The following is a 27,882-nucleotide window of genomic DNA, read 5'->3' as shown; positions in this document are numbered from 1 at the left end:
GAGCCCCGCCTTTCTCTTGGGGGAGGAGCCCTGCAGTAGCCACGCCTCCAGGCCCTGCTTAGGGGAGGCTATGAAAGCGCAGTGGAATTCGCTGCCTAGGTGAGTACCGGGCAGTGGTAGGCTTGAAACACTCTTGAAGCTTGCTCTGCGGCCCTGCTGGGAAGGATTCGAACCCGCTTCGGTGAGTACCCACTGCCTGCTGCGTACACACGGCGAGGCCTGGGGATCTTCAAGAGTCTCCTTCGCTGTATGTACCAGGAACCTGATTGCATCTAGGGAAACCGCGGTGGGACCCAAGTTCCGAAAAAGCAACTAGCCACTGCTAGCTGTAGGAGACCCCACATTTGCTGGCTGGAGAATCGGGTCTTGATCCCCCACGGGACAGGACAGCTTTTTCTGCAGCATCTGGTTAACAAACTCCAAAACACTTGCTGCCTGGCTTTTATTAAGACTTCTAACAGTGCTTTTGGCGTTTTTTAAATAGCTGAGACAAAAGCATAGTATTTTGTGGCACGTGGCACACGAAAGTTAGGGGAAACTTAGATTTCCGTGTCCATAAAATTTTATTAGAACACAGCATGCTCGTTTGCTTATGCATTGACTTTCTTATTACAATTTCAGAGTTGAATAGTTGCCCGCGAAGTCAAAACTATACTACTGGCTGGTACTTTATACAAGTTGCCCAACATGAGAGTTTATGTTCACACATAAGTAAACTCACAATGTCACAGTCAATATTATATGCCTATTGTATATTAGGGGTAATAAAAATGAAAATACTGGTTATGTAAGAAACTACAGGGTCAGCACAATAGTCCAGCTGCCCCTGCTGCCAAACCTGATGACCAGAGTTCAGCCTCTAGCACCCACACTTTGGAAAGAGAACTCCCAGAAGACCTATGACCTGAACATGTGTTCTGTGGTGAACCATGGCATGCACCTGCCCACACACATGCACACAACCTAGATACAAATGTAACAAAGCAACTTTTTAAAAAAAGAACCTCCACAAAATGGACCTTCAACGTGTCTATTGAAGGTTAATTTACAGGAGGGAAAAAGTGACTGAAACTTCAAGGGGCAAAGGTTAGCAGGAGCTTGGTCATGGCTATGCCCCCAGGCCTTGCTTACCAGGAACTCTACCTGTTGGGGGATTTCTGCTTACCAAAAGGGATCAAAGTTGAAATTAGTCCTGTTCACAGGAGCGTATCCAGATAACTCTAGAGTGAACCACACCGAAGTCCTGAAACCTGGGCCTTGAATTCATCTGAAGAGCGTGTGTGTTTGCTCTTGTGTTCCTCAGATTTGATGGTGGAGTTCTTGCCGCCTGCTGACTCTTCCCATACTCCCGGGAATCATTCTGTGCTTTAGAATTCTCTGTTCAGAAGTGGAATAGATCAAATATAAACATAAGCCAACTATGAAGAAGATTTTTGCCACAGAGGCAGCCTTGGCTGTGTGGCAAGTTCCTGACCAGCCTCGACTGCTACATAGTGAGATTCTGTCTCAACATATAAATGATATTAACAAATAAGAATGATAAGTAAGTGTGAAAAAGATAAATGGCTCATTTAAGGTTTGCTCCTCTCCCATCTTGTTCTTCTCCCTCTCTGTGGAAAGGATACAAGCACTAGTGGCTGAGGAGAAGACACTGCATAAATATCCCACAGGATTCGGGGTGACAGGATACCCTGACTTCAAGACTCTGAAAGGTCCAAAAGGTTGTCTCTCCAGAGACATTAAGATGTAGTTTATCTTGGCTCCGAGTTGTGTGTGCTTCACAACATCTCTGCTGCAAGGCCAGGTGTACAGACACACACCTGCAATCCCACCACTCTGTGGCAGAGAGTAGAGACCAGAGGTGCAGTATACGATTGTTCTTTAAGACTTTAAGGCTAGGCTGAAGCGCATGAAAGGCCTCTAAAACAATGAAACAAAAACCCTCTAGCACATATATGAAGCATGGCAACTTGCTCAACATTTGGTTTTGAAACCATGTTTAAGGAGGCTCCAATATATAATAAAATAGAATGATACAGATGTTGATGGGGCCATGTCTGAACCTGGAATGAATGTCTTGTGAATCCAACACAGTTTTTGGATGGACAACTCTGGGAATTAGTAGGCTGCTCACTGCTCCACTGGGCACTCAGCCTGGCACAAGCCTTGTTTCTGCATAGCCCAGTTCTCCACCCTTCTCACATCACCTGCTGGTTCCTGGTGAGATAGGTTCAGAATTCACCCGAAGCCGGGAGTGGTGGCGCACGCCTTTAATCCCAGCACTCGGGAGGCAGAGGCAGGCGGATTTCTGAGTTCGAGGCCAGCCTGGTCTACAAAGTGAGTTCCAGGACAGCCAGGGCTACACAGAGAAACCCTGTCTTGAAAAACAAAAACAAAAACAAAACCAGAATTCACCCGAACATTGCTTTGGACAGTTCCAGGTTGCTAACTAGTGTAGACCTGGGGTGACTGAATTTTAACACTTTTCACTGACTTATTTAGTGTGTATGTGGACACAGAAATGCCATGCACGTGTGCAGAGGTCAGAGGACAGCTTGGAAGAATTGGTTTTCTCCTTCCATGTCAGTTCTGGGGATTGAACTCAGGGCAGCAAGGAACTCTAACAGTAGTAGCAGCAGCAGCAGCAGCAGTATCTCAGGTCATCAGGCTGATGGGGAGTGGGGAATGCTGCTTTGATTTGAAAGAAAGAAACAGAGCCTTCCATTTCCTTGTATTTGGCTATGGGAGTTTCTACCCCTTACTTGAGGGATGTTATAATAAGTTTCTTCCATCCCATTCCTCCCCTCTGAATTGCTAGAGTTCCCACACAGACAAACCCTTCAAGTCTAGTGTCACAACCACATTACTTCATCCTGTGTAATTGAAGCAGTATCCTGAAGTGTATGCACAGATATGTCAAGTAGGAAGGGGACCAGTATTTTCCATTAACTGTACACAGCAAATGCATGGCTCTTCGATAATGCATCAATAAGAATGACACAGATTATCCATCAGAGCCTGATAAGCTAGCATACATTTACCATCTTTTCTGTGGTCTTGATAATGAAGTGCTTCATAGCCTGTCCTTATGATAGGAAGATGTTCACTTAATTGATCTAGTATACCAGTGTAAGCTTTTGTGTGTGGTGGGAGGGGGGTGGAGAGAAGAAGAGAATGAGAAAGTGACTTTTGTTTGCCTCTTCCACTGGCAGCTGTACCTTCTATTACTTAGTAAGTAGGAAGGGCATATATTAGTCAGACTTCTCTAAAGGAACAGAACTTACAGGAAATATATATATATATTTGTGTATTTGTGTATTTGTGTATTTGTGAATGTGTATGTGTGTAGTGTGTGTGTGTGTGTGGTGTGTGTGTGAGAGAGAGAGAGAGAGAGAGAGGGAAAGGGAAAGGGAGACGGAGATGGAGACGGAGACAGAGACAGAGACAGAGAGATTTATTAGAGTGACTTCAAGAATTCAGTAGTTGCTCAGCCCATGAGGTTGGATGTCTCGTCTGGTCTTCAGTGTATGCCAGAATCCCACAGTAGCAAATTCTAATGCCAATGATGGAAAGGACTTGCTAGCAAGAGTGAGAGCAAGCAGGCAAAGACAGCAGGCGTCCTTTGTCCATGGTCATTATATAGGCTGTCAACATAAGGTGTTTCTTCCCACTTCAGATTAAAAGTGGGTCTTCTGTGATGGTTTGCATATGCTTGGGCAAGAGAGTGGCACTATTAGGAGGTGTGGCCTGGTTAGAGTAGGTATGTCACTGTGAGTGTGGGCTTTAATAACCTATTGCTAGCTGCCTAGAAGGGAGCCTTCCACTAGCAGCCTTCAGATGAAGATGTAGAACTCAGCTCCTCCTGCACCATGCCTTCCTGGATGCTGCCATGCTTCTGCCCTGTTGATAATGGACTGAACCTCTGCATCTGTAAGCCAGCCCCAATTAGATGTGGTCCTTTATAAGAGTTGCCTCGGTCATGGTGTCTCTTCCCAGCAGTAAAACCCTAACTAAGAGCGTCTTCCCACTTCAAATGATTAAAAAGTCCCTCACAGGTGTACCCAGTTCCTTTAGTTTTAGTTCATTCTTGATGTAGTCAAGGTGATAACTAAGAATACCTATCACAAGGTGACCCAAGGAAATGGTTCACACAGGCATAACATTAGTTAACAGACCCTAAGAAAACATCAGCTATTGCCAGCAGTGTGGGTAATGTAGGGTTGAAACCACCGATCCCCTCCCTGTGAGCTGCTACTTCTTCTCAGGACTAACTGTAGACAACTAAAGACACCGACTTTCTTTTATCTTTCTATATTTTAGGATATATTAGGAAGGTGTGATATCCAAAGCCAGTTATGAAGACATTTGTCATTGGAATCGGCGGGTGAGTAATTCCTCTATAAACAGCTGGATGCGATGCTCCAGATGGCCAGATGGTTTTTCAAGTGGACATGGGAGAGAAAGCTGTGGGGAGTCCCAAGTCCTAGGCAGAGTGCTGCCAGTGAGGAGGGCCAGGATTTCCCAGGGAAGGAAGAGGTAGGGTCAGCAGTATTTCCATTTATTTTCGGGAGCTGACACTGGAACTGAGGCCTGATTGGTCATTCCTTTGGCAGGGGGTGATTATCATTTCTTATGTGGGTTTTCTGGCATAGTGTGAGGAAAACAAATCGCTCCCTTCTGTTTTCTATGGCCAGCTTTTGAAATGAGGAATACAGACTTCCCTACATCTAGTCCTCTCCCCCCCACCCTTAGGGTAACCAGGTGTGCTATTTGGCTAGGCTAGTTTGTGTTGTTCTGGTGTGATAGCATCCGCGTATCCCGCTGTCACAAGCATTCTAAATTGTGGTGACCTGTGGCACCAGTGGCTGATGTACCAATGTGACATCAACAGCTATTGGAAAGATACTATTTATCTTGCTGGCGGATTGTGTCTGTCATTCTTCACATGTGTCATATTGACAAAACTCCGTTGTGTCTTATTGAGGAAACTTTTGAAATACTAAAAAGGTAATTTGAGGGAGATGCTCAATTGTGAAATACAGGAATCAATTAGGACTCAGGTGGATCTGGGGCTAGGTGGGTAGCAGTGCATTTGCCTGCATGGGGAAGGTCCTAGGTTCTAACCCCAGCATCAGGCAGAGCAAATGAAGAGCGAGCTGAGCAGCACAGCGTGCGCATCATTGTGGCTCCCATCCGCCCAGAGCCGAGGCTGTGTTTGTCACTCTGCAGGACCACCCTTGTCCTGCCCCTCATTTCACGCTCAGTGCTACCCTCCCGTAGTAGGCCATCTCTGCCCTATAACCTTCTAACTCTCCTGCACACATCTATCCGATTAATCCTTGTGTTAAAAAGACCCCTGCTAGAGTTAAACTTGGCTTCCCACTCCAGCAGTAAGCAGTCTCCTAGGCCTCCCTTTCCTCAGCTGGGATATGGGGAGATTAATATCGCCCTGTTACGGAAGAATTCACATCTTGTTTGATTAACTGTAACATTGGTTTTAGCTTTCACCTGGACTTCTGCACCCTCTTATTACCTCCTTGCATGTTTAAAAAAAAAAAAAAAGAGGATCTCTGTGCATTTACTCAGAAACAAGGAAGGGAAAGCATTGTGTACACTCGCTGCTCTCCCTCAGATCCTAAGGTCATCCTCTGGCGCTCTTCCCTGCGGCAGGAGAGCTTGTGGGAGGGAGGTTGTGAGCTCCCTGAAGGGAAAGGAGGGGTCCTAAGAGTCCTGAGGGTCCTGAGGCGTCTTCCAACCCGGGATGCTTACATTCCAAATATGGACTGCAGGCTCTGAGCTCTGTGATGAAACTCTTTCCCAGTCCGTACGGTCCTGCAGGATTCCTCTCTGTGGCTTCTGCTGAATCAATGGGAAGGGCTCTATCTATCGCCGATTCAGTTATATGATCTTAAAGAATAAGTGTAAGAAATGACATATTTTTCTTGCCAGATTGCTCAGACCATAGTGAAGTTGCAGCCTTTTAAACAAAAGCTTGGCCTCTTGAATATGGACTTCTGGCATGGTCTATAGACATTTTTCTCAAAGAAGAAAAGGTCACATTTTTCTTAAAGAATAGAAGGTCCTCAGTATTCAGATTAAGACCCCCATATCCTACCACATGTGTATTGTAAGGACAAATGGACAGTCTTATTAATGAATATCTTCACAGATATAATACGGTATATACATGATAATTTATATACAGTAAACATTCTTTAGGCTTTGTTGTTTTTATTGTTTGGTAGGATGGATCTTTTTGGTGGTTTGTGATTTCTTTTAGTTTTAAACATAGGCAAGGTCCTGGAACTCACTGTGTAGACCAGGGTGGCTTTAAACTCACAAAAGATCCACCTGCCCCTGGCTCCTGGGTACTAGGATTAAAGCCACGTGCCTCACCACAAGTCCTTCTGATGAATGTATCCCTCTCTAGATAAGATACAATGTGGTGCTGATCTCAGCCAGAACTCATCACAGGTTCTTGCCAGTAGATGTACAGTCAGGACGTTTATGCTACAGACATTTGGTGGGTGGTGAAATCTTGATCTGTGTTCAGGGTGACTTTAAGTGCACAAAATAAAACACTGGAATTCAAAGAAAGTCAACTTATTAGTATACAGCCATAAAGCCTCTACCAGCAAATCTGTGAGCTTGTGATAGATCATTGCAGAGTAATAAACAACATATGTAAGTTTGAAACAATAACGAGCATTGGCGATGCTTCATTGGCCCACTTCTAGCTCAGCGTGTAGTTCTTGTGGATGTCCAAATCCAAGCACTGTCACAACTGTAGTTTATTATGTACAATAAAAGAAGCTGCTAATATCCTGTTAGAATTTAGTGAAGATTATATAATCTCTTTCAACTTCACAATGACCCTGAGTTCTTTCATAGACCCTTTGCATGTGACTGAGCTCTGAGCTAATCACCTCTTAAAAAAAAAAAAATGATAGCATAAGCCAGGCATGGTGACTGAATCCTGTAACCTCAGTGCTCAGGAGGTTCCGACCAAAGGTCTGCTGTAAGTTCAAGGGCAGCCTGAGCTAGCTACCCAAGTGGGTCAATAAGGGCAGCATGACTACTGTTTCAGAAGAAAAACCCAAAGAGAAAAGAAAGATTAACTAGAGAAATGCCTCCCCCATGCAGGAGAGCCGGAAACGGGACACACAAGTCTATCAGGCACCTGCATCTCCAGATGTCTCTGTCCAGCCAGAGGCAACAAACACTGACCTGAGGGCAAGAGTAATAGTGGGCCTCCATCTGGGCCCAGTCACAGAGAGGGGGAGGGGAGGGAGAGGCATGGCACAGGAAATGTGGGTTCATGGACAGCCGGGCTTCTAATAAGCCATTCCTTCTTTTTCCTACATAGTTGAAACAGTCACTGTGGCTGTGGGCAGTTCTAGAAGCCTGCAGAAAGGGGAGGCAGGATGTTCTCTGGTGCACATATTGAGCCCGGAGCTATTTTGACAGTCAAAACATGACTGTGTTTCCTGACAGTGTCTGTATTTTGAAGTTTTGGTATCCAGTGCAGTGACCTCTCTCTCCATCTTTCACTTCTTTTGCTGTGAGGACAGGGTCTCTCTCAAACCTGTGATTTCACCTGCAAAACAAAACATGGTCTGTGGAAGTGAGTGTTTTCCCCGAGCAGTAAATATTGTTTTAAATTGCCTTTTTAAAAAAACATCGTTTAAGACTATTCCGTGTTCCCTAATGTCTTCTTGGACCTCGTGGTTTTTCTTGGCTCAGCGTGACAAACGGAGGGAAGACGACACTGGCTAAGAACTTGCAGAAGCACCTTCCCAACTGCAGCGTCATATCCCAGGATGACTTCTTCAAGGTATCTACGAAGGTTCTCAGATAACTTGTTGAACACACACACACAAAGCTTTCACGACAAAGTTAATTAAATTATAGCCAAAAGCCATTTGCGGAGAATCAACTGGGTGCCATAGTGTTACCTGCCCACTAGAGGGCACCATCTGTCAGTGACCATCTCTGAGCTTGGTCCTCATTTTCCAAGACATTTCTTAAAGGCTTAACTTTTTAATTGTATAATTGCACCATTTCTGCCCTCCATAGTGTTTTGATGGGTTTTTTAAAATTTTTTTTTCCAGCCAGAGTCTGAGATAGACATAGATGAAAATGGTTTTTTGCAGTATGATGGTAAGTACAGCCACATGTTGAATATTATGAGGTTATATTCATTTTCTTTTTCAAATCCAAACAATTTCTCTCTCTGTTAACATAATGTTAAATGTTTAAATAGGGAGGGCAAGGAGGTGCCATGGGTAAAAGCACTTGTCACACAAGCCTGACGACCTGAGTTTGATTTCCTAGAACCTTTGGAAAGGTGGAAGGAGGCACTGACTCCACAAAGTTACCCCCTGTCTCCACAAGTATGCTGTGGCCGTGCACACACACATATCCTAACATATTATACATGTGCTTTCTTCTGTCCTCTGTGGACACTGCACCCATGTGCACCCACATACATGCAGGCAAAACACCCATAAACATAAAAAATGAAGAGCTTTTCATTTAATAATATTAAAAATAGTAGCTACTTTCCAAAGACAGTATATGTTATTTATCTTTCAAATGTATCTATAGGCATTTTGTGTTCCAAAATTGGAGTTCGAGGCAGTTGTGAGCCACCATGTGGGTACTAGGAATTGATCTGAGTCTTCTTGAAGAGCACTGGGTACTCTTGGCCACTAAGCCATCTCTCCAGACCTAATTTAATTTTTATTTTCAAGGATCTGGCTGGAGATATAGTTCAGTGGTTGAGTGCTTGCCTAACAACCAGAAAATCCTGGGTTCAATTTCTAGTACCATAGATTTTTAATTTTTCAATATCAGGGAGGAGTTGATGTGGTAGTCAGCCATGAGGTTGTGTATGTGTGGAGGCACACATACACAGTAAATACATCAATGTAAAAAAAAATATATAGCTGGAAATAGCAGCATGCTATTCATTGTATTTTATATTTGTACATCATTATTTTTCCATAGTAAAAATGCCTTAGACATACCACTTAAATATCTCTCTCTCAGTGTTTTAATTGAGCATTTAAGGTATTTAGTATTAGATACCTTGAAGGATAAGTAAACTGCTCTCATATCATACATGTACAGAGCCCTGGAGATGCTTATCACAAAAGCCATCTCTCTCCCACCCCCCAGAAGAAGTTTGCTATATTAATTCCATGTGTTTCATGTTTTCCTCAGTGCTTGAAGCACTTAATATGGAAAAAATGATGTCAGCAGTTTCCTGTTGGATGGAAAACCCAGGAAGCTCTGCGGGACCAGCAGCCTTGGAAAGTGCTCAAGGGGTTCCCATTTTAATTATTGAAGGTTTCCTTCTCTTTAATTATAAGTAAGCCTTCCTACTGCAATACCAACTTGAAGGAATGTGGGGGTGGAGGAGGGCTGTGGGGGTGGGAGGAGGACGGATGCTGGTGTGGAAAGGGGATGCTGGTGTGGAGGAGGGATGGAGAGCCTTGTGACCTGAATATGGTGTCATCGTAGGCCTCTGGACACCATATGGAACAGAAGTTACTTCCTGACCGTTCCATATGAAGAATGTAAGAGGAGAAGGAGGTACGTCCGGGAACTGTCTCTGTGCATTGTAATTCCAAAGATGAAATACTGGGAAAACGAGAAAAGTACCATTATTGAAAAGTCTTAATCCAGAAATCAAATACTTTTCTATAAATGCTTCTCACACTGGGGAGTATACAGTAACTTCTCTAAGAAAAAGGGCCAGTGTCATCCTGTCAGCCCCCCCCCCTGCCCCCGGGGTACTTGGATGACCACATGTGGCCCATGTACCTGAAGCACCAGTAAAAAATGAACACTGTCATCGGGGAGATTGGTAAGTGCCTTTCCCCCTTAAAGCGTTTTACTTCATATTCACATCAAAGGATGTGAATGGCATCCTGTCAGCTCCTTGTCCCTCACCCTTCATGACATGGTCTGCTCTAGCTGCAGAGAACACCAGCTGGATAGGAGAGTATGCCAGCCTCTCAGTATCTCTCTCCTATTTCCTCTTGTACATATCCCATAATTCTCTTATAAGACTCAAGAGGCAGAGGAAAGATAATTATGAGATAGTGAATTGCAGGCCTATGTTTTAGATAGGTTTGGAACTAAAGCCATGTTTCTCCCTTTCTCACTACAATAGAGGCTAAAACAAGTGGTCTGAATTCCTCTTTAGATTTAACCTGAATGATGTTCACATTCTCTTGACCAGTGATCTATTTACTTTGTCAATCATAACCTATTTCCTGTATGTTTTTCCAGTACCAGAGTATATGAGCCTCCAGACCCTCCAGGGTACTTCGATGGCCACGTGTGGCCCATGTACCTAAAGCACAGACAGGAAATGAGCTCCATCACCTGGGACATTGGTAAGTCCCTCTCTCCCCTTTAAGGACTTTAGGGTCTTATTTTTACATCAAAGTACAGGAAAGATTTCTTGGAAAACACTTCTCTTTAGGAGTTTTTAAAGAGGTGCTCAGGTACTTCCCAGGTTCTGCTCTTCTGCAACTGGTTCTTGCTGGTTTCTTCTTCAACTGGCAGTTTTTGTTAAGCTTGTCAGATTCCGAATGATCGATCGTTCATTGAACCATCCCTGCCTGAATGTTGCCCATTGAGATGGAAGGGAAGCAAGGCAGGCCCAGTCTCTACTCTCCCCAGCTGTGATATCATGGCAAAAGGCTATTAAAAGTGTGAGTTTTAGCCGGGCGTGGTGGCGCACGCCTTTAATCCCAGCACTTGGGAGGCAGAGGCAGGCGGATTTCTGAGTTCGAGGCCAGCCTGGTCTACAAAGTGAGTTCCAGGACAGCCAGGGCTATACAGAGAAACCCTGTCTCGAAAAACCAAAAAAAAAAAAAAAAAAAAAGTGTGAGTTTTACAAACAGACCTTTTTCTCGGGTAAGCACTGATATTAGGTAGCAGGCCGACTGCCCACCTCCAAGTTCCTCGAGAAAGCTCCTTGTAACAAAACTCATATGACTTCAACTGGACTGATGTGGGGAAAGTTAAGTTAGGGGAAATGACTGTCATTCAGACCACAGAAAGAACCTAGAAAGGACCTAGGAACAGAAAGGCATGTGTAGTACCTGAAAGAGGCTGTTGTGTTTGCTATAGAGAAGAGCAAGGAAAGGGTGTGCCACTGCTGACCATGATGATACAGGCAAGGGCCAGGCCCTCTGATGCCAACAGGATATCCAAAGAGAATTAGGAAGCTCTCTACAGAGAGGCTTGAAACATGGTCGTGGTTGGCACATAATCTTTTCGTAAGATCTCTTGAGATCTGGAGGGTAGAATTAGAAGTCACTGTACTGAACACAAGTAATCAGTAGAAATGGGACTGGGGGTGTTAAAGATGACAGACACTCCAGGAACCAACAGGTGTTATTTTGGGGGGAAAATGTGGATATGGGAGCAAGGACTACATATATGTTTTGAAGGAAATAAGATTGAGGTCCCGTCGGGCATGGTGGCGCACGCCTTTAATCCCAGCACTTGGGAGGCAGAGGCAGGTGGATTTCTGAGTTCGAGGCTAGCCTGGTCTACAAAGTGAGTTCCAGAACATCCAGGGCTACACAGAGAAACCCTGTCTCGAAAAACCAAAAATAGAAAATAAAAAAATAAAAAGATTGAGGTCCCTTACAGAAAAGGTACAGATTTGGAGGCCTAGGCTAAGCGACTATCCCTGGAATAGAGTGCTCATGTGGAAATGGTGGCATAAGTCTCTTGGACAGGGCAGAGGAATCAGACTGGCATGGTTTTCAAAACAAAGGGGATTCATCCATAGGGGAAAGAGCCTGTTGGCCTCCAGGGAAGACAGCTTTGTTCTGGTATGTGCTGAAAGGTCACAGACTCCGTCTCAGAGCATTATTTCTGGGTTATTCCTGCACCAGCAGCTACTGTGCTATACAGGAGAAACATCCTCTTACGCCCTTTACTTCCTTCATGTAAACTGCAAGTCTAGCTTTGTCCTTGCCCTGTGTCCTAGTTAATGTCAGCTGTCACCTTCACAGTAGAGTCTTCTGAGGGAGGCTCAATTGAATTATTGCCTAGAGCATATCACCCTGTGGCCACTGCTGTAACCGATTGTCTTGCTTGATGATTGGTGTGGGAGGGCCTCTTTCATAATGAGCTTGTCACCCTCGGCAGGTGGGCCTGGGATGTATAGGAAATCTAACTGAGAGGGCCAGAGAGCAAGCCAGTGAACAGCGTTCCTGTGACAGGTACCCTGTGTTCCTGTCCTGACTTTCCTCAGTGAAGTGTGATCGAGAAGCAAATAAGTCAAATAAACCCTTTATTCCCCATGCTGTTTTTGGTTAGAGTGTTTTATCACAAGAAAATTCAGACATCCTGTTTAAATGCAGTGAGTCCATGGTTTCCAGCTTTTGGGGATAAAAATCTCAAGAGACATCAGGGCACAGCGCTTCTCCAAATTATCTTCTCCCAGGCTGTTCCTTCCCCTGCTGCTAAGCCCCTTACACCTCCCAACAGTCAAATCCTCTTCAGACCTCCTTATCCTTGCTTTATTATAACTAGAGGGCCCTTTTCTCTTTAACCCAGGTAACTTCTTTTTCTCCAAAAGTATTTGTGTGAATTTTATTAAAAAGACATATCTTCTGGTCTCAGTAGTGTGTGGTAAGAGTCAAGACTGACACAGTATTTTTGTTTTTGTTTGTTTGTTTGTTTGTTTGTTTTCTAGACAGGGTTTCTCTGTATAGCCATGGCTATCCTGGAACTCACTTTGTAGACCAGGCTGGCCTCAAACTCAGAAATCCACCTGCCTCTGCCTCCCAAGTGCTGGGATTAAAGGCGTGCGCCACCACCGCCCGGCCTGACACACAGTTTTAAAAATGTCACAGTTGATCCCAGTTGGGGAATTGCTCCTCTTTGGGCCTCTTGACATGCTATCATGTGACAGTCAGGCACCAATGACAAACCAAGGACACTGTCCCATGTCTGGCTTAGTGAACCAGTGAGTTTATTGGAGTTAAAGATAGGAGTGTGGTGACTCAGAGGTGGCTGCATCACCAAAAAGCCTACCTCACCATGGTGATGCCTCACAAAAGCGGCATCCCTACAGCTGACTGTACAACCTTCTGGCTGCTCTGGGCATGTGAGAGTCTTCAGTCCCCAGCAGTTGTTACTGCTAATGCAACCTCTGGAAGGGTCTTTGTGAATCTAACTCTCAGAAGTTTAGTGCGCTAATAAGTTCATTTACTTTGGAGTCTTTTTTAAAAAAAAACAAACTTTTTTTTATTCATTTATTGTATATAAGTACACTGTAGCTGTCTTCAGACACACCCGAAGAGAGCATCTGATCTCATTATTAATTGTTATGAGCCACTATGTAGTTGCTGGGATTTGAACTCAAGACCTTCAGAAGAGCAGTCAGTGCTCTTAACTACTGAGCCATCTCTCCAGCCCTACTTTGGAGTCTTATAAGCCTCCTTTCTCCCTCTGGGAGGGAATGTCGCAAAGCAGAAGAAATGGGTACACCATGTGCCATAGGCACAACATATAACCTCTCTCTCTGCTTTTCATTCCTTCCCTCCCTCCTTCCCTCCTTAGGCCATAGTCCTGCGCTCTTAGGTGGAAGCTATTGGTGTTTTACAGAAATGCCAGAGCATCCTTTACTAATAAGCCTGTCAATATTTGATCTGCTATTTCTCACTTTTCAGTTTACCTGGATGGAACAAGGTCTGAAGAGGACCTCTTCTCTCAGGTGTATGAAGAGGTCAAGCAGGAACTAGAGAAGCAAAATGGTAAAGTGTTCTTCTGTCAGACTATGTGGTGGAGGAGAGAGAATATTAACAACAGTTGATTGCATAGCAAGAACGGTGTGCACACATTTCACAAGGACTGCATTTATTCATCCTTTGCTCGAGAATAACCCAGAGTCAGAGATGGACTGATGGTGCCCGGCTGGATCTTGATCATTTTGTTTGTCAGATAGCTTTAGGTTTGGAAATATTAATCTTTGTTACATCTCATAGTGGTTTGAATGTTATTTAAACTCATAGCAGGAGACTGACCGTATGGGCCTGTGATGCTGATTCCGGTATAGTTGGAGCTCCCCCTTGGCTTTATTCTCTCAAATATTTTCATGAAGTTTCTGTTTGGCGAATACAACATTTCTGAACGATGGAGAAAACCACCCAAATCTGGCTTGAGTGAGAAGAAAAGCCAGAGGTGTCAATGACTTTAGGCTCAGCTGGAGTAGGAGGCTAGAACTGTGTCCTCAGGGCTCCGCTACAGTTCTGTTGGGGTTTGTTTTGAAATCAGGCTGTTGGCATTCAGAATGAAGTGCTATTTTACCCTTAGCACAATTGTTGTTAGTGGATAAATTGGGGAGCTGGATACTCCCGTGTTATCTTTACTACTTCCTAGCTAAAAGATGGTTTATTTTATATAGGTTTGGTTTTGTGGTGCTAGGGAGTAAATCCAGGCCTTCATATGGTTAGCATTGCTAGGCTATATTCAGCCTTCAACAGTTTTGTGGAGTTTATGTTGTTGTTGTTGTTGTTGTTTATTGTTTGTTTGTTTTCAAGACAGGGTTTCTCTGCGTATCCCTGGCCATCCTGGAAGTCAGTCTGTAGACCATACTGGCTTCTAATTTAGATATCTACCTGCCTCTGCCTCCCAAGTGCTGAGATTACAGGTATGCACCACCACCGCCTGGCAATCTTCAACAGTGCTCTACAAAATGATTTTCCAACTTAACTCAGCTAAAATGATCCAGGGAAGAGTTTTGCATTGATATATCTTAGATCACGTGACTTACTAAAGCTATTTCTATGGCCAGAGAGATGGCAGGTGATTGATTGGTCATAACTTAGTCATGTACTCCGCCATGGTTGAAGATCCCCAGGTGAGTCTTGGTTTTTAAAAATTTTTATAGAGAAAGCAGATCAGAAAAAGTGTAAAGAACCCAGAAGAAGCTGGGCAGTGTTGGCACACGCCTTTAGTCCCAGCACTCGGGAGGCAGAGGCAGGTGGATTTGAGTTCGAGGCCAGCCTGGTCTACAGAGTGAGCTCCAGGACACAGAGAAACCCTGTCTCGAAAAACCAAAAATAAAATAAAATAAAATAAACCCAGAAGAAAGAAGGAACACCGTGGTGGGAGGGCAAATCTCTAGCTCTAACTGCTGCTAGATTTGAATCATAAGAATGAAATTGGGAGTTAGAGAATGACTCAGCAGCTAAGAACTGTTGTTGCTCTCGAAGAGGACTGGAGCCCAGTTTCCTGCTTACAGCTGCCTGGAAATCTGACGCTTTCTTCTAGCTATGGGTGGCACCTGTGTACATATGTACACCTCTACCTCTCTCTCTCTCTCTCTCTCTCTCTCTCTCTCTCTCTCTCACACACACACACACACACACACACATAAGTAAAAATAATAATAATAATAATTTTAAGTAAGGGCCTCACTGTGTAGCCCTGACTAGCCTTGAACTATGTAGAACAGGCTGGCCTTGAACTCACAGAAATCCAACCTGCTTCTGCTGCCCTAGAGCTGGGATTCAAGGCGTGTGTCACCACACCCAGTGTTATAAAAAATAAATCCTTAAGAAGCAATTAAACTGATTCCTATGCTGAGCTGGTGGTGCATGCCTGGGTCACAGCTCTTAGTTTAGAGGAGGCAGGAAGTCACGAGTTCAATGATAACTTCAGCTACAGAGTGACACCCTTTTCTCAGAAAAAGGAGAAGACCTGTGGCTGACACAGATAAAATGGCACAGTCAGCTGGTTCAAGAGAAAGCCTGGTAGAGCTCAACAGCAGGGAAGACTGTAGCAAGGTTTAGGGTGAGACAAACATGCTGTAGGCCACAGTCAGTGACCCGATAAGAATTACAGTGACTCATCAACTCCTCGCTCACTCACCATGCAAGCCATCCGGGCAGCCCATTGACCCTGACTGTTGCTGACTGCAAGGTCAGTCCTTCCCACAGGCACGAAGCCCTTTGAGGAAATTTTAGGACCATGTTAAATTTTCTTTTTATAAATAGAATTAATAATCCATACCAAGTCTTCCATCCCAACCCCTGCATTCCCTCCCCTACCTTCCCACCCCTGCCTTCCGACCCATGCCATGTGTTACTATGATGGAGGTAGGTTTCCCATAATGCAGCCCAGGGCTCTTCAGTTTTCATAAATGATAACCTTGAGCCAGAACTACTCATTTAAGAGAGAGCAGATCCTCTCCCTGGCCCAGTGAGAGGCTTCAGGGTCTTTTAAGTGCCTGGTTACCAGTATCTGTCATCTCAGTCATGGCCAAGACTTAGACCTAAGCCGGGTGCTCACCTTTAATCCCAGCACTTGGGAAGCAGAGGCAGGTGGATTTCTGAGTTCGAGGCCAGCCTGGTCTACAGAGTGAGTTCCAGGACAGCCAGGGCTATACAGAGAAACCCTGTCTCAAAAAAAAAAAAAAAAAAAAAAAAAGCAAAACAAAACAAAAACAAAACAAAACAAAGACTTAGCCCCAGTTCCCTACTAGTGACTAAGTGATATATTGAAATTTGGCCTTAGTATCTAAGTGGGAGCTCTAGTCATATTCCCATGCCACCTCAAGTCCTTTTTTTTTTTTTTTAGTTTTTTCGAGACAGGGTTTCTCTGTATAGCCCTGGCTGTCCTGGAACTCACGCTGTAGACCAGGCTGGCCTTGAACTCAGAAATCCGCCTGCCTCTGTCTCCCGAGTGCTGGGATTTAAGGCGCGCGCCACCACGCCCGGCTTCAAGTCCTTTTTTATCTGCCACAAGGACCAAGATCTGGCATGTAGCAGCATGTGCTGTAAGCCCACAAGATAGTGCCTATCCATGTATGGAACTGACTCTTTCTCTCTCTCTCTCTCTCTCTCTCTCTCTCTCTCTCTCTCTCTCTCTCTCTCACACACACACACACACACACACACACACACACACACGCTCGCGCCTTCCTTGCCTGCATCTAGACTCTAGATTCTAGAGGTGAGTGAGAAGTGTTCACCCCAATTCTATCTTGTTTCTGTTCTGGATAGCAGATAGAGGTAAGATAATAATAACAGAAATACTAAAGGATACAAAACTTGGAAGCAGATTCACATTTCCTGCCCCCCAAGATTTATGGTAGTCTTCTGTTGCCCAAATGAGTTACTGTGCTATTAATAGTAACCTGTTACCTTTAAGTTCTTCCAGCCAGAAGCATCCTCAGCACAGCCTGTTTTAGCCCTGAGCCTCAGCTAGCTAGGGCGGCCTTTCTAACGTGTCAGATGTTGACCCTTCTGGGTTGTTTCACTTTGTGTAACTCTGTTCAGCAAATTCTTCATTATAAGAATATAGAGTCGTCATCATGACAAGGTCATCAAACTGATAGGTAAATAAAATAGATTGAGGCTTAATTATTACAACCATAAATAACCCAGAAAGGGAAGGCTATATAAAGCTATACGTGTAGTTCAGCCCTAATTCAAATCTGAAGCTTGAAGCAAAAGATAATCCTTACCGAATCTAGCTGCACCAAACAAGGCAGTCTTGACCCCAGGAGCATCCAAGCTCCTTTTAAAAGGTTTTACTTTCCTTTCATTATAAAAACACACTGATTGCAAGCATTTTTATGGAAAAGCAACATGGAAGAAATCATACCCGTGCTCACATCAAGATGCAATGAGCACACCAGGAACTCAGTTGTGATTTCTGGGCTTTAGTGTTCCGTTTTATACAGCTTTGTAGAGGTTATTGTATAATGAAGCTAAACGTCCCTGCCATTAGCAGATCAAAGGCTTAGTTATTTTTTTTTTTACATACCAAGATGAAATCTAAAACTTAGAGTTGATATTTTAGTGTAGAACCAAGATGTCCTGGAGCAGATTGCAGATAAAAGGATAAGAAATGGAAAAAAAATGAAATTTTCATTATCAAGTATTTGTATTTTCCTACACTGGATTTGAAATATAATTTCCACTCAGCAAATATTACTGTAACTATCTGCTATAATAGCCCAGTTCACATAACGTTACTGAGCCATTTGCTAATTGTTTTGGACACTTGCTGCTGTTACAAGTGTAACTATTGATACGTACCTTCTCCTGGCCCCAAATCTATATGTGTTGCAGTCTATCTTAGTGTTACCATTACTGTAATTAAATAGATGACCAAAAGCAACTTGGGGAGAAAAGGATTTATTTCACTCATAGTTACATACAACAGTTCATCATCAAAAGGAGTGAGAGCAGGAACTCATGCAGGCTAGGAACTTGGAGAAAGGAGCTGATGCAGAGGCCATGGAGGGGAGCTGTTTACTGCCTTGCTCCTTAAGGGTTGCTGGGCCTGCTTTCTTACAGAACCTGGGACCACCAGCCCAGAAACAGCCCCACCCACAATGGGCTGGGCCCTGTCCTATCAATTACTGGTTAAGAAAATGCCCTACAGCTTGCAGCTCAATCTTAAGGAGACATTCTCTCAATTGAGGTTTTCTCCTTTCAGGTAACTCTAGCTTCTGTCAAATTGACATAAAACTAGTCATGGGGTGCATCGTGCGTGCCTGCGCCTTTCTCTGCGTCTCTGATTCTCTGTTTCTCTCTCTGTCTCTCTCTCTCTCTCTCTCACACACACACACACACACACACACACACACACACACATGTTGTGCATAGTGTTGGTTTTCTTTTTTAATTACATTCTTGGAATAAGTTCTCAGAAGCATGACTCATTGGGTCAGAGAGCTGTCGCTTCTACATTTTACGTATTTCAGTAATTAAACATTTTACCTGAAAAGATACGTTTTCTCTGACAAAACTGAATAATACGAATGCATCAGGTTTTTTTCTTGAATTTCCAAACAGTTCAGCTAAGCTTCCCTCATTAATCCACTTCATTAAATGGATCAAAGGTCATGATACTTCTTCCTACGTCTAGATAACACTCAGAAACAGGAGCCATACTGCAGCCAGCTGCCCAGATGCCCTTCTGACCCTCAGAATTTACCTTTTTCTGCAGCCAAGTACCCATACCAATTGCAAATGTTATTGGGCATCTAGCCCTCCCATTTTCCGTTTCTTGCTGATTATGCACGTGTATATCACAAGCTTGGCCACCGCCAGCACCCACAACCCTCTGTCTTCACCCTCACACTCCCATAGAGCCCTTCTTCCCAGAGCATGGCCTCTGATTTTCACATAGTTTTTCTCTGCTTACTTTGGTTGTTAGCTCCGTTGGTCATTGCTGTCCTTTTTGCTGCACTGAGTTTAATCGGGGCTGAGTGAGCACGTGCAGAGAATACTTAGCAGAGCATAGACAACTAACTTACCAGTGGCTGCACCACTGCGGAGAATACCACGTCTCCCTGACACTCTTAGCTGCAATAATTCTTCAGGAGGAGTGGAGCCTCAGGAGACCCTCCTTATCATGATAGAGTGCTGACGGGCCCCATCTTGGGCAGGTCCTGTCTACAAAACCACAGCTGCAGTGAGTTCACCAGCCCAACAGCCATTTCAAAACCAAAAGATAGTGTTCCACATCCTCCCCACCCCCATATTTTGGCTCTTTAATTCCTTCTGCCTCTTCTTCTACAGTGTTCTCTGAGCCTCAGGAGGTACTCTCTAGCTATGTCTTATTTATAGCTGAGTGCTCAGTAGTTGCTTATTCTCAGCACTCGAGCCCGTTATGAGCCTTCGTTAACTGTTGAGGGTGTTTCTTCAGATAGGCTTAAAATTTGATGCAAGTATTAAAACAAGAGGATTTCATCCAATGTTGTTCTTTGTGGACAAAGCAGAATTTTTGCCTCAAAAATCCTTGTAAAATTAACATTCTTGGCCTGGTGAGATGGCTCAGTGGTTAAGAGCACTGACTGCTCTTCCGGAGGTCATGAGTTCAAAGCCCAGCAACCACATGTTGGCTCACAACCATTCGTAATGAGAAACAAATAAAAAAAACCTATGGGCCAGAGTGAGCAGGACCTGGAGCAAAAGGGAGAAGGGAAGGGGGAAAAAATTAACATTCTTGGGTTTACAGTTTTAGATGAGATGATCTAATCAAATAAGACTTGCAATGCTCGTATTTTTTTCTCTGTATTTCTAAGGTTTGTGATACCACCACACAGATGGAGTTCAGCAAGTTCCCGGGACGGATTCAGATACTTGAAGGGCTATTCTGAAGGACATTTACAGGGATGCAGTATGTCCCGCAGGACAGTGGCAGCTCGTCTGTATGTTCACTTTTGTGCCACTTTCCCCAACATCCAGAGCCATGTGTGCCCATGCCGTCAGACAGAAACACCTGAAAGCAAGAATGGCTTGAACTCACCCTGCAGGAGGCACAGCACAGTTCAGGCACAGAGGGTCAGTTCCCCTATAGGAACAAAAGCCAAGAGCTCCTGACTGTTACCTAGCACCAAAAGACCATTGTCGTCTAGGCCAACAATGAGTGCTATGCTGTGTGTGCTTCTGCGTTTGTGTGTATAGTTGCGTGTCCAAGTTTGTTTGTATATTTCTGTATGTATACATATACTCCAAGACTACAAAATGAACCTTGTATACTACACAGAATGGTTTTTTCCAGTTTTCATTTTGTTTGTATTGATTATAATATATAATTTGAAAAATTGTCTCATAGTAATGCAGCCACACACACACACACACACCTGCAACCAGCAGCATTACCCAAAGTAATGGTCTCACATTGACTGAGTCAGCAGTTTACTGCAGAGCCTGGAGACTTTGTGCTTGTAGCCATAGGTTCACTTGTATTTGTTAAATACTGTGTGTCTCTGTGAGATTTTTTTTTATATCGATAGAAGTGTTTGTTAGGGAGCTGGTGAGATGGCTCAGCGGTTAAGAGCGCCGACTGCTCTTCCAAAGGTCCTGAGTTCAAATCCCAGCAACCACATGGTGGCTCACAACCATCCGTAATGAGATCTGATGCCCTCTTCTGGAGTGTCTGAAGACAGCTACAGTGTACTGACAAATAATACATGAATAAATAAGTATTAAATAAATGAGAAAGATTGTTATCTTAAAAAAAAAAGAAGAAGTGTTTGGTAGGTTTTACTTGGTTTACTGAAGCTAACACTCTGAATACAGAATCATATAGTTTCTTCAATCATATATGAAACCAGGGCCTTTCTTAGAAAAGCACAGGCAGATGTGAGTTGGGGGATTTCTTAGTGCCTCGTTCAATGTGGGAGTTAAAATTATTAATATATCTAGAGCAGCCCTAATTCAAATATGAAGATTGTTTATTAATAATAAAAATAATTGACCATGATCTTCTCAATTCATACAAAATATACTGTTACATTGCCTCATTTGGTCAGTTGTCATTATTTGTTTATTTCTAACACTCATTCATAAGTAGTGAGTGTTTGGGTTGTATACAACATAAAAAACAAACAAAGCCTTGGCCCCAATTACCAGCTACACACATGGTTTTGGCCAAGCTGTTTAAAGTACTGATTTTAATTATCCTTAATTAAAGGGCGAGTCTCAGGATCTACCCTGTGGCCTTTAAGGTCCTCTCTGATCTACCTTCTTTGGCCTCGGTCCCTGTCAGAACTGGGCCATATGGTCACTTCTCAGTGTGTGGGGGCCCGGGCAGAGGACAGCGTAATGACAAGTTCATGCCAGTCTTGACTCAGCATTACCTTGGCATGTTGCCACAGGACAAAGCAAGAAAGGTTGGTGAAGTAGGAATGGAAAATGTCTGTCACAGCTTCTGATTGCTTCCTTCCCTAATGTCTGTCAAAATTGAGTGGCTATCATTTGTGTTGTTATTATCATAGTGGATTTCGTTGTCTTTAGGATGAATATATATATATATATATATATATATATATATATATATATATAGAGAGAGAGAGAGAGAGAGAGAGCCTGGCCTGGAGATCTCTATGTAGACCAATCTCGCCTCAAACTCACAGATATCCACCTGCCTCTGCCACCTGAGTGTGGGGATTAAAGGTGTGCGCCACCTCGCCCTCCTGTAATATGCATTTTTATGTAGATAGGTTGTACATCTCATGTATACCGTTTGTTCAGACTTCCTTTTAAGCATGTCTGAGCCGTCCCCTCCCCCTCGTCACTGCTTGATAGAGATTCATTGTACTGGACTTTTTGCTCGGTTTCAGCATTTGAAGATAAATAAGGAGAGAAGGGTTGCCTTCTGAGGGAGTGCAGCGAGCGAGGCTCTGAACAGCAAAGGCTAGAAACGGAAACCCTGGACTACCACGCTTGAAAAAACTACCGTCTTTTGCTTACTACTGCCAGTAAAAAATAAGTCCGACATTTAAAATAGAACAGTCCCAGTGCTTTGTGTCTGTAGGTGCTGTTTCAGATTACAGTTGCCCTTTATCAATGATCGTACTGAATCCAGAAATGTATAGGGAGCAGGTGTCTGGCTCACTGTGTCGTGGCAAGGAGCAAGTCTGCCAAAGTCTGCACCTTTTCCACCCCTTTAGGATGTGCTGCCTGAAGACTTGTACTTAATATTAAACATGGCAGAAGACTGAAAAGGCGAGACTGGGGCTGGAGAAGCAGCTCAGCTGTTAAAGGCTGCCAACCAGAAGTGCTCGTTATGTAAGCATGAAAGTTAGGGTTCCCAGTACTGGCATTAAAAAAATCCTGGATCAACAGAGCTCACCTGCATTCCAAGGGCTGAGGAGGCACAGATAAGAGGATCCCAGGGGTTCGTTCACTGGTCTGACACATGAACTGAATTGACAAGCTCTGGGTTCAGTGAGAAACACTGTCTCAAAAAGTAAGATGGGAAGCAATAAAGAGAGATGCCCAAAGTCAAACTCTGACCTTTGCATCCAAGTGTGTATTCATGTGCATGTGTATGCACACAAACACATGGACATACGTGATACAGACACACACACATACAAGACAAGACTACTGGAGTAAAGGTTGAGTAAAGACTGCATTAAGATGTACAGTCTTTTGCCAGGAATGAGATGAAAGGTTCACTTTTTTTTCTCTTTTTTTTTATTGGGTATTTATTTCATTTACATTTCCAGTGCTATCCCAAAAGTCCCCCACACGCTCCCCTACCCACTCCCACTTCTTGGCCCTGGCGTTCCCCTGTACTGAGGCATATAAAGTTTGCACGACCAATGGGCCTCTCTTTCCACTGATGGCCGACTAGGCCATCTTCTGATTCATATGCAGCTAGAGACACGAGCTCCAGGGGATACTGGTTAGTTCATATTGTTGTTCCACCTATAGGGTTGCAGATCCCTTTAGCTCCTTGGGTACTTTCTCTAGCTCTTCCATTGGGGGCCCTGTGATCCATCCAATAGCTGACTGTGAGCATCCACTTCTGTGTTTGCTAGGCCCCGGCATCGTCTCACAAGAGACAGCTATATCTGGGTAAAGGTTCACTTTTTTAAGCACCAGCTTACTTTTTAAGGGTAGGCATGTACAGCACTTAGAATCATGTTAAAATTTTACCTTCTGTCCCAGTTCTGTTTCTCAGTATGGACAATGAAACCAGAGCTAATGAGCTAGCCTATCTACCTAGCATATCTATCTAGTGGCAGGATCAGGCCCAGGCTACAACCCCACAGTACCCGGGCACAGACACATAGATTTTTCCATTTTAGTGCAAAGAACCACAGAGAACTAGCCTGCTAAAATAAACCACCTCTCCCTCCCTGGAAAGGAAGAAAGCAGGGGCCCTGGGAAGGCAAAAGCTGTGTCAGGGGAAGATGAAGCGTTCAGTTCTGGAGCTTTGGAGTCTAGTCAGGGAAGCAAGCCATCTCATGAGGTTAGTCACAGGGCAAGGCGCAGTGAGGAGCTCCACGGTGCTGACTGCGCTGCCCTTGGGTTTATGGCACCAGCTGACCCTTCAGTAGGCATGCAGTGGAGCGAAGTGAGGGAAACGTAGAGATGAGATGGATATAGACATTGCTCATCATGTCTGTGTACGTACAGAAACTTAGTAAAGGGTAGCTTAGAAAATCTAGTCTGGAGAGCTTGTCCTAGACACAACATCAGAAGCTGGGTGTCACTGAAGTGAACGCATCTGATGTGTTTGTGTCCATAGATCCAGATGCTAAACAAGTTGAAACTGAGTGAAGAAATCTCTGGGCTTTTATTCCTTTAAAGTGTTCTCTCTCTCTCTCTCTCTCTCTCTCTCTCTCTCTCTCTCTCTCACACACACACACACACACACACACACACACACACACACTTCTGAAACTTGACTTGTCCCTTCCCTGTAGTATATCTGAGAATTGTTTGAAAGATTGGCTAAAAATAGAATACCAGTCCCCACCTCGAACTTCTGATTCTGTAGAGTGCAGCAGGGCCCTATCACTGACATAACACATTTCTAGTTGGTGGTGACATCAATATCCAAGGGAGGACCCTTTCAGTTACTGTTCTGTAGTCAGCAGACACCAGCTCCACACACCCAATAGCTCACACTGAACCTGTGTGAACACGAAAAGCCAGCAATCATCTGTAGTAGTTGTTGGAGAAATGGCAGGAAGAAAGGGTTTTGTTCCTAGGGTGTGCTGGCCAAGGTTATGCAGCAGACGTACCCTCCCACACCTACCCCTGTGTCCAGATCCTATGCACAGGGCAGGCAGGCAGCTGTGATTCTTTCACCCCACTACTGGGGGTGTGGAAACTCCAGTAGACAGACAAAACTCAGAGACGCTAGACTGCATTTACCCTGCACCGCTGTCAGGTGTTAGGCTCAAGAGAAGCACCAATATACAGCTTAGGGGGAGGGAAAACTCAGCCTAAGATGTGGGAGGCCGAAGCTGGGGGTTCCCTGACTTCTGTGTGTCCAATTGCCACTGGAAACAGCGCAGAAGAGTTTGGAATGGAGTCTGGGGTCCATAAGCCCGTGACAAGGAGCCTATGGCAGGGGGCTCCCAAACTCCCGAACATCCAGACACTGCTGGAAGTCAGAACAAAACAGAAAATATGGGGGGTGGGGGAGGGATGATGATGGGGAACTCCAGCTTAGCTCAGAGATGGCGAGTTCAGGAGCACAAGGGAGCCTTCTACAGGAGACTTATACAGAAGCTCCGTAGACAAAGGCTTCCTCTGTGCTCCCCGGAGCAGTTCTTGATGAAAGAGACAGTCCTTGGTTCCAAACTGTTTATTGATTGTTCATTGTGGAAAATGGGTGCATAACACCTCCTAGGCCAGAGATTAAATACCTTTTGCAGGGAGGAATGTCCGAGAAGGGACACTTATTGCCTAAACCTTCAGGGCCTCTAGATACCTCATTAACATAAAGAACTCTGTTCTAACCTACATTCCTATGTTGTGAGTGTGGTCATGTGACAGGACCTGGTCGGAAGCAGGTGAAGCTCCTACCGTCCTCTCAGAGGTCCCCTCTCAGAGGTTCCGGGGCTATCAACCTGCTCAACCTTTCCAAGTTTCCTGGTATAGTTCACTGTCCCATCGGCAGCAGCCTCCAGAGGCCAGCAGCTGTAGGAGGCTAGAGTACCTCTAGAGAGGGTGGACTTCCTCGACACTCTAGAGGATGAACCTCTAGCGAATGCTCCAGCATAACCTCTCAGTCAGTGAGCAGTGGCAGTGCCTTCTCCAAGGCCTGGCCAACCTTGGTGCAGAGGGAGGAAGGCAGAAAAGATGCCTTGGGTGCCTTCTTAGCCCTACAAGATGCCGCAGTCTCTCTTGTGTCTTCTGTATAGTTCTTTATGCTTGTTACCTGCCCCAATCCTTTGTTTTTTATTTATATAACAAATATCTACTCCTATTTATGACGTTATGTGTATATCCTATTGCTTACATTTTACCTCCTTTAAACATATAGGTATATTTCAAACATTTCGTGCATTCATGTATTGTACCTGCTATTATATAAATATAGTTATTAGATTTTTTTTTTTTTTTTTGGTTTTTCAAGACAAGGTTTCTCTGTATAGCCCTGGCTGTCCTGGAACTCACTTTGTAGACCAGGCTGGCCTCAAATTTAGAAATCTGCCTGCCTTGCCTCCGAGTGCTGGGATTAAGGGTGTGTGCCACCATGCCCGGCTAATTATTAGATTTTAAAGTAATTATTGACTTCATTTAAGTAATCTATTCAATTCTTCATATGTTAGTTTCTAGGCTTCATTACTTGGCCTCTCTGCCAGTTAGTTTCCAACTAATCCAACTATTGGGCACATTGTCCAACTGGTTGTAGAAGATGGATTTGAGAAACAATGTGTCTTTTTTTCCTGTATTTTTTTTAATGTGCCATTTCTTATTTCTGAGATATGCATACGATGTTAGGGTACATTGTGTGCAGGTGTGTCTCTGTATATTCAATGGTGAATTCTATACTGGCAGAAAGTTAAATACTAGCTATGTCTTGGTATTGTTATTTCTATGGCCCATCACTGGTCTCATACTTTGTAAATATTTGTTCCTTCCTCACCTGCCTAAGACAATCTAGAATTGTCTCTGATTGGCTTTAATAATGATCTGAAGGACAATAGCTGGGCAGGAAGTGGAAGTGGAACTTCCTGGCAGAGACAGGGACTCTGGGAGGAGACTTGAGATGCAGGAGAATCATGAAGCAGACACAGAGGTGAAGGTTAGGAGCCTCATCCTAACTACCTGGAAGCCAGTGTCTGCTAGCAGCCTTCAGATGAAGATGTAGAACTCTCAGCTCCCCCTGGATGCTGCCACGCTCCCACCAGGATGATAATGGACTAAACCTCTGAACCTGTAAGCTAACCCCAATTAAATTTTGTTCTTATAAGAGTTGCCTTGGCGGCTGGAGAGATGGCTCAGCAGTTAAGAGCACCGACTGTTCTTCAGAAGGTCCTGAGTTCAAATCCCAGCAACCACATGGTGGCTCACAACCATCCTGAATGACATCTGACTTCCTCTTCTGGTGTATCTGAAGACAGCTACAATGTACTTACATAAAATAAATAAATAAATCTTAAAAAAAAAAAAAAAAGAGTTGCCTTGGTCATGCTGTTTGTTGACAGCAGTAAAAACCTAAGACAGTGCCATTATTTATATTGCTAGGGGTCCAAGATAGTCCAGCTATAATATCCCATATACCCATAAAGAAAAATAAATGTGTTACCCTATCAGGAGTGTCCCAGTCAGAGCTGAGATGTGGATCTCTGGCAGAGACGTTGCCTAGTTTACAGAGTCCCTAGGCCTACCCATCAATAAACCGACCAATCGATCAGTGTGCCACAGACTGCAATCCTGGGATCTTGTACTTTCATACATTTTCACATCAGATATCTGGTGGGTTTTCTTCCTATATCTCGGATGCTCTCCACGTGACACTACAGCCTCATGGGTAAAAGTGAGAGACTGGATTTTTTGAGTCTAATATTTTAGGTCACTTTTAAAATATGTCTTGCCTTTTAAACATACCCTACCATCCATTTGTTTGAAGATAATATGGATTTTCTTAACACTTCAAAGTGACCATGAAAAAAATCATTAGCCAATAAAGTCCTTTCCAACAGTGATGCTGTCACAACATTTGTTAAAGATTCGAAGTCTGCTGAGAGTTTTGTTTATTACATAAGCATACAGACATCTACATAAAACCTGAAAATTTACAATAATACTCATTATTGAGCATTTAACCATATCTAGATGCAGTGTCAAATGCTAGTAGGAAAATATACTTCCTTATGTGAAGGCATACACATATTGGGGTGGGTCAGGAGGATCAAGGGTTCAAGGCCAGCCTTACCTACATACTAAATTTGAGATCAGCCTAGGATCAAACTCTTAAAAAGGAATATTCAACAACAAAAAAATGAAAAATAGGAAAATGAAAACAAAATTCCAATTTAACTGGTAGCAGTGCTGGTAATCCTGGCATTCAGAAGACTGATGCAGGAGAATTGCCAGTTCCATTTGGGCCTGGGCTGTGCTGTGA

General features: G+C 44.0%; 1 protein-coding gene across 6 annotated transcripts; it reads left to right on the top strand.

Moving 5' to 3' along the window:
• The first annotated feature begins 36 nt into the window (after positions 1-36).
• On the top strand, positions 37-26,873 carry Nmrk1 (nicotinamide riboside kinase 1). Of its 6 annotated transcripts, XM_085834122.1 has the most exons (11): positions 37-181; positions 1,304-1,543; positions 4,321-4,384; positions 7,744-7,834; positions 8,112-8,160; positions 9,226-9,373; positions 9,526-9,597; positions 10,300-10,406; positions 13,710-13,793; positions 18,348-18,489; positions 20,084-21,761. In XM_085834122.1, exons 3-11 carry the CDS (start codon positions 4,356-4,358, stop codon positions 20,379-20,381), a joined length of 1,020 nt encoding a protein of 339 aa, XP_085690248.1. In that variant the 5' UTR covers positions 37-181; positions 1,304-1,543; positions 4,321-4,355; the 3' UTR covers positions 20,382-21,761. The 6 variants fall into 6 exon arrangements, 5 of the variants coding, with proteins under 5 accessions (XP_085690248.1, XP_085690247.1, XP_085690249.1 ...); XR_015046202.1 differs by lacking the exons at positions 1,304-1,543; positions 18,348-18,489 and adding an exon at positions 14,584-14,689 and having other exon boundaries at positions 20,084-20,206; XM_085834121.1 differs by lacking the exon at positions 1,304-1,543 and having other exon boundaries at positions 20,084-21,760.
• Positions 26,874-27,882: the final 1,009 nt, after the last annotated feature.

This window comes from Mus caroli, unplaced genomic scaffold (genome assembly GCF_978045245.1).
Source record: "Mus caroli unplaced genomic scaffold, Mus_caroli_1 scaffold_20, whole genome shotgun sequence".
NCBI lineage: Eukaryota > Metazoa > Chordata > Mammalia > Rodentia > Muridae > Mus > Mus caroli.
The sequence above is the reverse complement of the archived record's forward strand: the minus strand, read 5'-3'. Positions and strand labels throughout refer to the sequence as shown.

What these genes read in the sequence shown, in the direction of transcription:
- Nmrk1 (XM_085834122.1), top strand. Translation starts at nt 4,356, where the DNA reads ATGAAGACATTTGTCATTGGAATCGGCGG. An exon ending in CCCAGGATGACTTCTTCAAG is followed by an intron (nt 7,835 to 8,111) that starts GTATCTACGAAG and finishes TTTTTTTTCCAG; the next exon opens with CCAGAGTCTGAGATAGACAT. An exon ending in TGGTTTTTTGCAGTATGATG is followed by an intron (nt 8,161 to 9,225) that starts GTAAGTACAGCC and finishes TGTTTTCCTCAG; the next exon opens with TGCTTGAAGCACTTAATATG.